The following is a 15,104-nucleotide window of genomic DNA, read 5'->3' as shown; positions in this document are numbered from 1 at the left end:
CTCTCCCACAGACCTATGGTGCTGTACTGTGTCTGTGTCTGGCAGATGTTCAGTGACGGTCCTGTTTTGGGAGCCATCTGGACAGTTTAAACGCCGGTGTTGATATTAATCTGTTTAGCTTGGTGAAACAGCCAGGCATTCAGAGGTAAATCGCTCTCTATCATCAAAGGCAAATGAAAGGAATTTCAACGCCATGTGGATGCGAGTGTGTTTTTGTTTATGACCGCATGCGATGGTGTGTATTACACAGTATGTGTGTATGTGTGTGTGTGTGTATTTGTCCCCTCTTTGTTTACGTGATGTAGCCCCCCACCCATCCACCCTCAATCCCCTCTCCACTTCTGGCAGGCTGTGGGTCGTGGGCGTGAGACTGTGACGGGGGATGTGTCTGTCTCTGTCAGTGCTCTAGCCCACCACCAATATCTCACAAATCATAGCAACAGCTGGCCCAGCCCGCTGTGACCCTGTAAGCCAGGGGTTGGGAGCCGGAGGTGAGTAGATTACAGATAGGATTGGCTGTTCCTCCACCCTCTCTCTCTCCCCCTCCCTTTCCCCCGTCAGGATCAGCTCAAGCAAGGGTTCAGCAGGATCTGGACACATCTCTGACATATGGGCAGCTTCAGAAAGACACACTGACTGACTAACTGACTGAAGGAGAGGAGAAGAGAAGAGAGGAGCGGCAGCCAGAGATAAAGGGAGGGGGAGAGAGAGAGATGGGGGAGGAGGAGAGTAGTGCTGTGGTTTTGTCTGTCTTAAAGTCCAGATCTGTCTCCCCCTCCATACGACCCAGTGTGTGGGGCAGATATGGCAGCAGGCTGCTGTGGAGAGGGCAGGGAAGTGTATAGGACAGTGAGGGCATTGTCTGTGGGTTGGACTGAGGACATCTCCTCATACTGTACTGGGGCCGCTGACAGAGCCACTGCTGCTGCTGTGGTTTTGGCGTGACGTCCACAGCATCTGGACTTATCCTCCTCTCCTCCTCCTTCTCCCCTCGCAGACAGCTGGCACAGCCTGCATCGCCCTCCCTGCCTGGCATCAGGGCTGCCCAGACTTCCGCCTCCCGCACAGAGGATTTATAACCTCCCCCTTGTGGCTTGGCATTTCCAAATACCCAGAAATAATTCAATTATTTGTGTGTGTGTAAGCCTGTGTGTGTTTTTTCAGTTGTGTTTATGCTTTAAGATGGAGGGAGAGGAGTGATAAGTTGTCTTACAGCTGTGGTATGTGACGTGTCTGCATAGTGTGTGCATTTTGAGTGTGTGTGTATTTTGAGTGTGTGTGTGTATTTTGAGTGTATTGTGTGTGTGTGTGTGTGTTGGTGGTCACTCAGTACCTGTCGGGGGTCCTCCTCTTGCCATGCTCGTTGATCTCCATCATGATCTCGGAGGAGTCCAGGGGCGAGCTGGCGTTGGCGTCCAGCAGCAGCTGCTCATGCTGGGCCAGATACTGGGCGGGAGTCTGCTTGGCCATCCGCGCACAGTAGAGGAGCTCCCTCTGAAGCAAGGGCAGGTTCGCCTGGGAGAGGAGAGGGAGGAGGGAGGAGGGACAGGAGGAATGAACGGAGAATATATGGTAAGTGGAAATGGGTGAGAGGAGGAGGAGGGTCAAGGTGGGAGGTGGAAGATGAGGGAGAGAGAGAGAGAGAGAGAGGGAGGAGAGACAGGGCATATAAATAAAATAGTTTTAGAGTGAAGAGTTAGAGCTTGTGGGAGGGAGAGACAAAGAGGCAGAGGGCGAGATTGAGAGAGAGAGAGAGAGAGAGAGAGAGAGAGAGAGAGAGAGAGAGAGAGAGAGAGAGAGAGAGAGAGAGAGAGAGAGAGAGAGAGAGAGAGAGAGAGAGAGAGAGAGAGAGAGAGAGATATATTGAGAGAGAGAAAGAGAGAGAGAGAGAGAGAGAGAGAGAGAGATTGAGTGAGAGAGAGAGAGTTTGAGAGAGAAAGAGAGAGAGAGGGAGATTGAGAGAGAAAGAGAGAAAGTGAAAGAGAGAAAGATTGAGAGAGAGAGAGATTGAGAGAGAAAAGCGAGAGTATGAGACAGGGAGGGTGAGATAACACAGACCCACCACCACACATTCCTCCCAAGCGTCTGTCTCTCTCAGAGGGAGGAAGGGGGAGAGAGGAGGGGTAAGTGGGTGCTGTCAGAGAGCTCAGTCAGGCCGTCACTTTGACAAAGCACAGCGCCGGCTGCCATGTCACAGATGTGTAACCTCATGGCACACCAGGCGGGCTGGAAAACTGTCCTATTGACACGAGGCCCTGAGCCATCCTCTGGATACTGCTAAAGGCACGCTACGCCACTCTCACAATAATAATAATGTCCACTAATGAGACAGATAGCGCCCACCAGACACTATCTATCTTCATTTTTTTTTTTTTTTTTATTATTTTTATATATATTCTCTAATCATCTATCTATTATTATTATATTATAAATTATTATTTATCTATCTATCTATATATCTATATATCTACTGTTTCTAGCACACTGTGGTGATGCTGCCTGGTTGATAGTTAACACCTTCCTATAAAGTAGATACTGTATGTCTTTCCCACACTGAGCTAACCAAGATCTCCGTAGTGAATGTATTGTATGTATGTGAATGTATTTGTGTTGGTATGTGGTGTGTGGAATACATTCCATCCACAACCGTACTCGCCACCACCATGTCTGCAATTATAGTTAATAACCAGGCATGGCTCCAGCTTGGCCGCCCCCCTGTTGTCCCCCAATATGTCCCTCTGCTCTGGGAATAAACAGAAGGGACAGAGAGACAGAGTGTGTGGGACAGACAGGAATGTGTGCCCTGGTCACCACCAAGCTGCACGGCCAGCACTCAGCACCAACACCGACACCGACACACAGACACGCACACACAGTGTCAGCAGGACTGCCCCTCCCACCGTCAGAACCGTCAGCAGTGTCCCTTAAGGCCTCAGTACCAAACGTTCCCTACTGTCACATGTGTTACATATTGGACAGCTGGCATTGTGACTTCTGGACCACAGCAGAGTAATATGTTATGCATAATGACAGTTATTCGGAAGGATGGACTTTGTCTCTCTCTCGCTTTGCTCCCGTCTCTGTGACTGTGGGTTTGACAATGCAGTGAACAGGATCAGGCCAAAGACATCAACCAGAGTGAAAAGCTCTGCGTGCTAGCCGCCCTGGGCCGGCAACATCTGTCAGGGAGCCTTATTTACCCCCCCCTCCTTCCCTCCCTCCTCCCTCCCTCCCTCCGCTCCACGCCGCGCCACTCAGGGTAAACACTCGTGTGCCAGTTTTAATGAATCGCAAACGATGGCCATATGGACCAGCAGATCAGCCCAGCGCCAGGCAGGCTGCAGCAGACTGGGCTGGAAATCAGGCAGGGTCCTGCTCCCTTTATCTACTGAGCTTCAATCAGCTCCACACTCCCACACTAATGGAGGAATCACACACGGCTCAGGCACAGAAACCAGGTCGCTTTCTACACTGGCCAGCCATCCGGAGAATATTCTTTGTTTGTTTGGGTGGGCTTTTGTTCTCGAAAGCCCTTAATTCCATCGCCATGCGCTAGCTAATATCAGAAGTGGAAGCTGCTCAAAGGGATATACTGGGAAATAACCTGGGGATTCCTAGGGAGCCTATTGGGAACAGGGAGGGTGTGTCTACGTTGTGTTTTGATGTTCTTACCTTGAGGAATGGAATGACAAAGGGACGCAGCGGGAAGTTGGTAGCCTCCTGGAGTTTGGAGTGGAACTCTTCTATGGTCAGGGTGGAATTCTGTCAAAAACCAAAGGAAGGGAGAGATTGGAACACTTGGAGAAGAACCTTCACAGTAAAACTAGGAGACAGACAGAGCTGGACATGGAGAGACAGAAAGAGATTTGGACACAACTAAGTAAGTACTGTAGCTCCAGAAAAGTAGGAGAATGAGTGGGAGAGAGAGACGGAGAAGAGGAGAGCAAGACTTACCACCAGGCCCAGCACCAGACTGCGGACTCGCTCTCCGATCTCGGGCGAGATGTCGTTGCCGAACTGCTGCAGCGTGGTGAGGAAGCGCTTGAGCTTGCAGAGCTGGCGGGCGCCGCAGGCCGGCGGCAGCTGCTGATTGGACAGGGAGGCGGTGGACGACATGGCGGGGCCGTTGCTGAAGCCGTTGGGTGTAGAGGGCGCCCCGTTGAGCGACGTGGGCGAGTGACTCGAGTGACTGCTCCCGTTCAGCACTGCAGGGAGAGAGAGGGAGAGAGGCCCTCCGTCAGTACCAGTCTGCTGTCCTCCTCCATCCTCCTCCTGTCCCTCTACCTCCTCCCCCCGGGCGCCATGCGCTGTGAGGGCGCCGGAGGACAGGGTCGAGGAGGGTGGTGAAGGCACATGCATCCTTAAGGTTGAGGCGGATAACTCCAGAGCACACACTAAGGCTGGGGCCAGGGCACACACTAAGGCTGGGTAAAGACACTGTTGGCTGCTACCCGTACTCTGCTGCTCCTACTCCACCACGGCTCATACCCGTTTGAGTGAAGGCTCACTTCAGCTGCCTCTCACAAGTGGGACCGTTTGACCCTCCCCCCTCCCACTACCTCTCCTCCCCGTTCGCCAGTCTGTTTCTCCCTTTCGCTCACCCACTCACTCAGTAGGACACAACTATAAGAGGAACGTGTTAAAGAGGTGCCAAAAATAGGCCTGTGGCCTGTGTTACTTTATTCCAATAGCAGGTGTGTTGCTAAATCAGGCCTTGCACATGTCCACCAGCTGAAAGTAGATTTGCAGCTTTCAGGTTCAGGGCAACCCCACCCCCCCCCCCGCCTGGCTGCCACACTCCTGCTCCAAACCCCTACACCACTCCCTCCGTTCCACTCTCCACCTTTGCCCTGCTTCATCTACTGAATGGTACCATATATACTGTATACCAGGGTATTTGGAAATATTGAAACTATTTATTAGAGGTTTTCAATACATTTTAATATTTGTAGCTACTTTTTAAGTAAACACCTTTAGTCAACTTGTGCAATATGTTAGGAGATAAAGCAGATCGCGTTCTTCATTTCACCTGTCATATTATTTTACATTATGAAGCTAACCGTAGTTCCCCAGAACAGTTGAGCCAGTCACATGTTCGTTTGTAAACAGCACAAAGGGAGAACGCGGGAGCAGGTGAGTCCAGCTGTGTATTGACAGGGGTTGCGTTTTATATTGAAAGCCAACAGTGTTATTTTGCTTCAATAGAGTGATCAGGGATGTGCAACTATAGTTTCCTTCACAGAAAATACATTAGTGCAACACATTCGGCAGAAAATAGCTTCATTTTCATCAGATGACAACAGAAGTGCAACGCTATTTGGCTGGCAGCTAGCTCCACAAGTAAATTAGCTTCCAATGAAAAAATAAGGTATTTTTTGCAAAAACTGTGCATGGCCATCATATTTCTAATGTTTATCATAGAAAGAATGTAGCCAGCTACATTTCCTAATGTGCTTAAAGTTAATCTGGCATTTTACCAGAGAAAGGTAGGCTACACTGAGAAAGTTCCGGAGAAAAGCAGCGACACATCAGTCAGAGTCTGTCTGCCCCATTGGTGAATTCTCATCTGAGGGGAGAAGTGCAACTGAAGTACGACAGTAGTCTGATGCCGAGCAGAAATTACAATAAGAAGCATTTTACATCTGCGTTTACAAAACGCAACAAGATATTTCTTAAGCGTTTTATCTTTCTTTCCTGCGTGAAAAACACAGAATTCTGCATTAACACGACCCTAAGTTTAAGTTAATGTAAGTAAGTGGCTGAACTAATAAGGTGACGGGGCATCATATTGTGTTAGCTTTCTGCCCTGTTTGAGAAGTCAAAGCCCTTTGGATGAGTTATCTGTACAGCTGCCACAATCTTGATTTCCTTGTGCTTCTTCTCCTCTCCCCTCTTCTCTGAGCAGAGCAGGCATGCCTGTTGCCCTAGCAACTCCAGACTCCACACACAAGTGTAGCCTACACATACTGCTCCAGAGCCAGTACTGTTCTTCCTTAAGACAAGCATGCGTCAAAACTCGTTCACATTCGCTTGTAAACGTCCAAACTCACCAAAAATGACATTCGGTAGCGCCTACCTATATATGTATACATTTATTAGCAGGATTGCCTGTCTCTGCAATTAGTTTATTTTCGTTTTGCGCTCGTTAGCATATTTGTAGCTAGCAGCCTCCATTGAAATTCTCTATTGCTTGTGCTAATTTTGTTAGCATTCTGGTAATAGATGCCCAATGGGCATTTCTTGCGTTTTTGATGCCACCTTGTGTACAAAGCCGGTAATACCGTATATCCCGGTATGAGAGAAGAACGGTATGACTATGACCGTATATCCCGGTATGAGAGAAGAACGGTATGACTATGACCGTATATCCCGGTATGAGAGAAGAACGGTATGACCATGACCGTATATCCCGGTATGAGAGAAGAACGGTATGACTATGACCGTATATCCCGGTATGAGAGAAGAACGGTATGACCATGACCGTATATCCCGGTATGAGAGAAGAACGGTATGACCGTATATCCCGGTATGAGAGAAGAACGGTATGACCGTATATCCCGGTATGAGAGAAGAACGGTATGACCGTATATCCCGGTATGAGAGAAGGGCGGATATGAGAGAAGGATGGTATGAAGATCTGGATACCACCCAACCCTAATATGTTTGAAAACATTTCAATCTGCAGGGTGTTTAATTTCTCCCCCAGTTTGTTGGAGTGCATATGGCAGTATGCCAACAGTGTGTGCTACATGGTAGTGTTTGAATATATGTTCTCAGTACACAGTTCCTCACATTTCTACCCTTGACTCTAATCTCTCCATTGGAGCCTGGTCAGCCCACACACATGTGGGCTAACCATGTGACCCGCCACTTGTGTTCTGGTTTTAGAGGGGAGAGCGAGCTACACTGGTGACCGCCACAACAGGTGAAACAACACGGCATGTCATTGCTATATCGGGAAGAAAGTGGTCTGTAGCCCGGCGAGCCCAGCAATGCCCCCTGTAACACACAGCCCGACACACACACACACACACACACACACACACTGAGACAATATCACAGCCGTACTCACACATGCTCCAAGACACTCGTTCCACCAGGGAATTCTACACACACAAGTGACTGAAGTCTTGTCTTCGTCATGTTGAAGCGATCATCAGAAACACACAGCCAGGCCTATGGAGGCCAACAGCAGCCTGTAGCAGCCTGTTTCCCCTGCAGCCCAGGCAGGTTCCCTTCCTAACAGCCTAACAGCCTAACAGACACAGAGGTAGAGCCGTGCCAATGACAGAGAAGAGCTGATGCAGCACTCCTACCAACTCACTATTCTGTTCACATCCTGCCCGGCCCAATGCTGCACAATACACCTTCAAGATAGATACATAGTACTACCTTAGGGAATTTACAAGGTTCTTTATAAAGCTAGAAAGAGGATTCAGGTATTCAAGGGACAACACAGACATGGTAGCAATACAGAATAGTATTTTATGCTAGATAAGATATGATATAGGACTCGTGAAAGATAGTATTGTATTGAAATTGAAAGATAGCATGCCTACATATTTTAGATAGCCTATTTGGGTGCAAAGTGCAAAGTGCAAACAGAGAAATAAAGAATACAAAAAATGCCTTACTTGACCTACTGGTGGTGGGTGTGAATGAAGCGTTGCGATTGGGTGCCTGGCTGACGGCCGGGGGTGGAGGTGGCATTGTGGGCGGAGTCGACCTGGGCTGGGTTTTGACATCAGCAGGTGAATCGGGCATCGTTCCAACCTTCTGTTCTGTGCTACCTGCAGGAAAGAGAGAGAGAGAGAGAGAGAGAGAGAGAGAGAGAGAGAGAGAGAGAGAGAGAGACAGTTACAAAGAGACAAACATGAAGACACACCCAACACCAACAGTATATCTGCCCCCAGACGCAAACCTCCAGGTACAGAAGGATCAAAATCACACCTAAACAAGCAATTTACTTCTCAGAAAAAAATCTTAATAGCTAGTATGTATGTTTTGATCAGTGTTGCTACCATTATCTGAGACCCACTCATGACCCACTGATTTGATATGAGAGAGAATATATTGATGGTCTGGCTGTGAGGTCCTGTTTCTGCTGTAGAGACTCTGTGAACGATGTTGTCCTACAGCAGAGAGACAGAGAGATAGATAGATGGGGGCTTGGAACGACGAGCAAAATATTACAGCTCTTGGAGACATAAAGTAACAGCTGCTGGTCCGCTCCTGACATCCCTATCAGTGTCCCCCAGCCCCCCTCCCCACCCCTCAGCCCCAGTCCCACTGACACTTCCCGCCTGTCCCCTCTCGTCCCCCATATGGACAGGCGCTTGACAGTCAGTGACAAGTGCAGCTGGATCTGCCGCTGTCCATCACGGAGACACTTCCACGAGGCTGCAACGAGGCCCCCAGCCGGGACCAAACAAGGCAAGGTAGGGCTGCTCCGGTAGGGGACAGGAGGGACGGGACGGCCTGGAGCGGTCAGGTGGCATCGCCTTTTCCAGGAGATAGGACAAGGGCTGCTATTCCCCTGCCATCCCCTGCCGCCTCCCACATACATATACAGTGGGGAAAAAAAGTATTTAGTCAGCCATCAATTGTGCAAGTTCTCCCACTTAAAAATATGTGTCAGTCCTGTAATTTTCATCATAGGTACACGTCAACTATGACAGACAAATTGAGAAAAAGAAATCCAGAAAATCACATTGTAGGATTTTTTATGAATTTATTTGCAAATTATGGTGGAAAATAAGTATTTGGTCACCTACAAACAAGCAAGATTTCTGGCTCTCACAGACCTGTAACTTCTTCTTTAAGAGGCTCCTCTGTCCTCCACTTGTTACCTGTATTAATGGCACCTGTTTGAACTTGTTATCAGTATAAAAGACACCTGTTCACAACCTCAAACAGTCACACTCCAAACTCCACTATGGCGAAGACCAAAGAGCTGTCAAAGGACACCAGAAACAAAATTGTAGACCTGCACCAGGCTGGGAAGACTGAATCTGCAATAGGTAAGCAGCTTGGTTTGAAGAAATCAACTGTGGGAGCAATTATTAGCAAAAGGAAGACATACAAGACCACTGATAATCTCCCTCGATCTGGGGCTCCACGCAAGATCTCACCCCGTGGGGTCAAAATGATCACAAGAACGGTAAGCAAAAATCCCAGAACCACACGGGGGGACCTAGTGAATGACCTGCAGAGAGCTGGGACCAAAGTAACAAAGCCTACCATCAGTAACACACTACGCCGCCAGGGACTCAAATCCTGCAGTGCAAGACGTGTCCCCCTGCTTAAGCCAGTACATGTCCAGGCCCGTCTGAAGTTTGCTAGAGTGCATTTGGATGATCCAGAAGAGGATTGGGAGAATGTCATATGAAACCAAAATATAACATCATGCTTTGGGGCTGTTTTTCTGCAAAGGGACCAGGACGACTGATCCGTGTAAAGGAAAGAATGAATGGGGCCATGTATCGTGAGATTTTGAGTGAAAACCTCCTTCCGTCAGCAAGGGCATTGAAGATGAAACGTGGCTGGGTCTTTCAGCATGACAATGATCCCAAACACACCGCCCGGGCAACGAAGGAGTGGCTTCGTGCGAAGCATTTCAAGGTCCTGGAGTGGCCTAGCCAGTCTCCAGATCTCAACCCCATAGAAAATCTTTGGAGGGAGTTGAAAGTCTGTGTTGCCCAGCGACAGCCCCAAAACATCACTGCTCTAGAGGAGATCTGCATGGAGGAATGGGCCAAAATACCAGCAACAGTGTGTGACAACCTTGTGAAGACTTACAGAAAACGTTTGACCTGTGTCATTGCCAACAAAGGGTATATAACAACGTATTGAGAAACTTTTGTTATTGACCAAATACTTATTTTCCACCATAATTTGCAAATAAATTCATAAAAAAATCCTACAATGTGATTTTCTGGATTTTTTTTCCTCATTTTGTCTGTCCTAGTTGACTTGTACCTATGATGAAAATTACAGGCCTGTCTCATCTTTTTAAGTGGGAGAACTTGCACAATTGGTGGCTGACTAAATACTTTTTTTCCCCACTGTACATAGGGACACACTGGCTTGTCACTTCCCAGTCCCCACACTGGCGCTCTTTCTGTCTCCTATTACGACCACAACAACACTCTTGTAGTTCCAGAGAGAAGGCTGTAAATGTCTGTCTGTTTTCTTTTTGATGTATTAAAAGGTATATTGATTGCAATCTCAAATACATCATGTTTACACATAATCACATACTTTTCCATCCAAAATAATATATATTTTTGAAATAATATGGATAAAATGTAATAACCTTTGTAATATATTTTGCAGGGGCCATGCATACACATTCTCCAGTGAGAGTGATCAGCCCTGGTCCTATAGTGGCCCAGTGTTGTAGTATTCAGTATTAAATGCTCCATGGTAAACACTGAGTGTAACAGGGGAAGCAGCAGCCGTCTGAGGGATGTGGGTGGAATGAGATCCTTCTGCTACAAAAACATGAGCTGCCGAGTGTGATGGCTTTCACAGCCACGGAGAAGATAGCTTTACAGTGTGTGAGACCGTGTGTGTGCATTTATTCGAGCGTGTGTACGCACCGTGCTAATATATGTATATACCCTTAGAGCCCAGTACCCAGTATCTGCATTAGACCAGTACAGAGGCATGTGCTGAGGAGGAAGGTTTAAGCCAGTCTCTGGCCATGGTCCTGTCACTCAGTCTCTATCAGCTGTCTCTGAGTTCACTCCACTGTTAACTCCACTCGGACAGCAGGATCATGTCAGCCACGCAGGGAGCAGCTCGCCCCATAGACCGACAGGCACCCCACTAGCAGTGTAGTACTAGTACTCCTGGCCATGTTTGGAACAGACCCCCACCCTGCTGGAGCCGCTAAGCAGCAGCCGCTGCACCCTCCACTGTCAAGTGCAGAAATAACCAAACACATCGGGTCACTGCCAAATGAGCAACAGGAGGATAATTAGGTATTGACCTCCAGGAAGAGCAGCTGCAGGACGGTGGAGGGTGTTGGGGGGGTAGAGGGGGGTGCAGGAGGGTTCCGCGGTCCTCAGGGTTAAAGTGTTTCTGGGGAGGCATGGAGAAGTCACCTCCGCAGTCAGGACGGGCTGGCGCAGCTCCTTACTGCTCCTCTCTCTCAGACTACTAAACTCAGTTCTTCTGCTGCTGGCTACAGGCCCTCCCTCCCTCAACCCACCACCAGACTGGCTGAGCTTTATGTTTCACACCACAGACTCACAACTCCACCAGGGCTTGAGTTTCAAACGACGTAACCAGACCCTGGGCCATCAAACAACACAGCAGACACTCTGATTCACCTTTGGTCTCAAACTGAAATGCCAAGTCACAGACATTCAGTTTAATTAGGTTACTCCTGTTTGCGTTTTGAAAAATATTTAGCAGTAACCGTTGCATACGTAATCCCAAAATATTGTAGTTAATCAATGTGCTTATATGTAACCTAAGTGAATTATTCTGAGTGACATAAATAAATATAGCATAATATTGTGTTTAATTTGTACTATTTGGCATAAACAAAGTGCTCTACTTTTGGCCCTAGTAGTATGCTAATATTAAATAACCACGCAGGGCACACTGTGTGTTCCTGAGCAATGCTTTATGAATGGACCCCTTCCACAGTAGCACTGCCACAGTTGGCATTCTCTTAAACTCTTCTCTTCTCTGGTCTATTTCCATAGTTGCATGTAACACTACTAAAAAGATGGGCTCATTCTAGTGTCATTCTAGATTCGAGGAGCTACAATGGCCGTTGACACTGTGACTGTGATCTTCTCTAGCACAAGGGGCGCTCGCCAGGCCACCGCGCCGATCCCCTAAACACAACAAGCTGTTAGTGTTGGAGCCCTGCTGATAAAAATAGCCCCCCACCGGCCAACGCTCTGGAGCTGGTGGCTTCTGCCTGTGGGGCTGCCATGTCCCCGCTCCAAAGCCATGGTCAAATGTAACCCTGCCTGGCCCTGTGCTGCACAGTTGGGCTGCCCTCCCCTCCTGCCTGCCTGCCTGCCTGGGTGTCTGTCTGTCAGAGAGAAGAGGAGGCAGGCAGGGCAGGGCTCGTCCATCTGTCACCACACTCAACAAACAGTCTTCCTGTTCAGGAGCTATTGTAGCTATACGGACTGACTTCAACAAAAACAAAACAACTAAAGAGGACCGCACACAAACACTTAGAGGCCTGGGTTCTTGTCACTTTTTTCCTTTACAAAATGCTTGTCTGTTTATACTGCATGACAATCACTGATGGGTCATTTCACTTGAATCCCATAATGTACACGCACTCTATTTGACGATTTAAAAATCTTGACCCACCCTCTGTCTGTGATTTGATTGACACAGTGGATCTTTTTGACAGAAAGCATGCCTTAATCAGGGCTCTTAATTTACTCCTTGGGGAGAGTTCCTCCACATGGCAACTGCTGCTAGGGCTCCCGAGGGGTTCTGGGAGTGACCACGGCCTGGCAGGGAGGGCCGAGACTCCTGGGGCGAGGGGGAGAGAGAGGGAGGAGTCCTGCCCTCCTGGCCTGCCTGCAACTACCGTGGGATTACTGACAGCTGTTTAATCTGACCAGCTAAAGGAAACACATACACACAAGCACGCACACGCTCATGCACACACACACACACACGCACACAACTCTGGATTTCACGTTTAATACATTACAAAGTCTGCTCTGTCCGAACCCCCCCCATCTGTGGCCATCTGTGCTCCCATTGTGCTGAAGGACAGGAAGACTCGCGCCAAGGGAGAAACAGAGAGGGAAAGACAGAGTGAGATGGAGAGACTAGTAAGAGAGAGAGAAACAGAGTTGAGGGTCCACACCTCAACAGACTTCCTGGGTAGAACTGTCAATCACCCAGCATGTCCATCTGACCACAGTGTGTGTCCTGTTGCTTTCACTGTGTTTCCTCTGTCTAATTAAGGAACCATGGCATCAGAACACAACAGTGGATCCTGTTCAGGGAGAGGTACAGGACGTGCTGATCACTCCTCGTCTTCCTTCCACACAACCTTTTATCGCACACTCAAAGTGGATCTACACATGAATCAATACAGAAAATAGATTTTACCCAGGATACAACGCTGCTTCGTAGACTCCCTGAGGATTTGGGGAGCCAGGCGCTGGCTCTGGCTTTAGCTGCAGCCCACAGTATGCAGTCAAAAGCTTTTGATAATTACACTGCTGTCAGTCTCTCCTGTACACAGCTGTATATTTCTCGTAATCACGCCTAAAAATGGCTTTCAGGGAAGGAACGGTCAGTCAGCAATCTGTGTTCTAAAAATGGTTTCAGTTCAGTCCTCTCAAACAAGATGAAAAACTATTCACTGCAAGATCACACTCCAGTTTGTCATTTTGGAGCTATTTCTGGTTCTCTTTATAGATTTCAGGACATATGCTTTCACTAAAACCACCAAACACACAAGAAACCATCACGTAATGACAAGCCATTAAGAGCCCGGTTGGATACTGGTAGTCTGTCTCTGTACTCACACGGCCTATCCTTCACAATGACCATTAGAACAGAGCTACTGTACTGTACTTTAGATACGGACAGGCTCTGAGATGGTCTCTAGAGATCTTCTCTTGCTCCACTATCGCTCTCCCTCTCTCCTAAATCTCTCCCCTCTGTCTCTAGCGTGTCCCCTCTCTCCCCCTCTCTCTCTCCCTCTCTCTGTAATTCCCCCAGTCTCCAGGAATGCTGTTGTTTTTAATTTCTCCCAGCTGCTCTGGCTCAGTGCCCGCCCGCCTGCCTTCCCACATCTGCTCCCCATCAGGCCGCAGAGTAGTCCACACAAACACAGGCCTCACATCAAAACACGGGGATTAGAGCCCTGCGCCTCGGCCCCAGGACCCCGCACCCAGGGACCCCTGCACCCCTCTCCCTAGCCCCCTCCAGACTCCCTGACTCCCCATCCCCATCGCCCCTCTCCTGACCCAGGGATTGACAGAGACCCAGGGCCTGCGCAGCCCCCTTAGCATGGGAGTGGGTGGAGGCACCATAAAGAATAGACTAGGTCTGACGGGAGGGGGATGTGGGAGCAGAGGGATAGTGGGTTAGATAGTGATCAGACTGGATGGAGGATCCTGGCTGTGATGATGATGATGTAAAGGTCCTGGCTGGGAGAACTCAGTCAACCTGTCTGAATGGCAGACATATAGATAGCTGGGCTCTCTCTCTCACTCTCTCCCCTCTCTCCCTCTCTGTGTGTTAGAAACCAGACTCGGATCATCTTGAGCTGATTTAGAGTTCAGAGGCTTTAGGTTCACTAATGACAGGGTGGGAGAGAGCCTTGGAGAGAGAACACCCCCAGCCCCCTCCACAGGGATATACAAGCACGGAACAAGCAGACGCAAATAAACACGTTACCCTGTTCCTTGAGAATCGCTGCAATACTACACAGACTGGGCTGAACAAATATGTTTAGTGAAAACAAACATTCAGTGTGGAATAAATGTCTGTTTAATAATGGCGAACTGAAAGGCCCAGGGAGAAAATGCATGTGTGTGTGCGTGTGTGTGAATGTGTGTGTGTGTGTGTGTGTAATGTGTGTGTGAACGTGTGTGTGTATAATAGACTGAAAGATGAGCGCAGCAGGAGCCTCACAGCGCATACAGCCAGTAATAATTCACAGAATATATGTTAAAACCATTTAGGGTGTGGCGTCAGTGCCGTGGTGACCCATGGGGTGTGTAACAGCTGCGACCCCAGCTGTGTGGAAGAGGAGGAGGAGAGGAGAGAGGGATGAGGCTATACACACTGGTTCCTGGGCTGACCTAGTTACCAATGAGATACTGGGCAGAGGACGCGAGCTGACCAGGCCAGACCAGGACAGGGTCAGTTTAAAACTGTCTTATACGCAGGAGAGATCAGCTCTCTCCTCGTCTGCACCTAGTCAGAGACACTGGCTACAGCAGTCAGATGTTTGAGACATGAGGCATGGTCAGGGAGAAAGGCAGAAAAACATGGAAAACAAGGAACCAATACTACTACTCTCTACTCTCTACTTCTCTATTTATGTTGAAATAGGACTCACAGTCTCTGAATTGTTCAGCGCACCAGTGAGTATT

General features: G+C 48.6%; 1 protein-coding gene across 9 annotated transcripts in view; it reads right to left on the bottom strand.

The window, feature by feature from the left end:
• Positions 1–15,104, bottom strand: part of cbfa2t3 (CBFA2/RUNX1 partner transcriptional co-repressor 3) — a 48,986-nt gene that overhangs the window by 14,480 nt on the left and 19,402 nt on the right. For 6 of the 9 annotated variants that reach the window (XM_045225226.1, XM_045225221.1, XM_045225224.1 and 3 more), the window contains 4 exons: positions 7,635–7,790; positions 3,955–4,205; positions 3,673–3,762; positions 1,334–1,515 (listed from right to left, as the gene is read on the bottom strand). In XM_045225226.1, coding sequence (XP_045081161.1) covers positions 1,334–1,515; positions 3,673–3,762; positions 3,955–4,205; positions 7,635–7,790 — 679 coding nt within the window. The remainder of the gene's footprint in view (positions 1–1,333; positions 1,516–3,672; positions 3,763–3,954; positions 4,206–7,634; positions 7,791–15,104) is intronic. The other 3 variants (XM_045225223.1, XM_045225225.1, XM_045225229.1) reach the window with 1 other exon arrangement.

Source organism: Coregonus clupeaformis, chromosome 15, assembly GCF_020615455.1.
Source record: "Coregonus clupeaformis isolate EN_2021a chromosome 15, ASM2061545v1, whole genome shotgun sequence".
NCBI classification, from domain to species: Eukaryota; Metazoa; Chordata; class Actinopteri; order Salmoniformes; family Salmonidae; genus Coregonus; species Coregonus clupeaformis.
The sequence above is the reverse complement of the archived record's forward strand: the minus strand, read 5'-3'. Positions and strand labels throughout refer to the sequence as shown.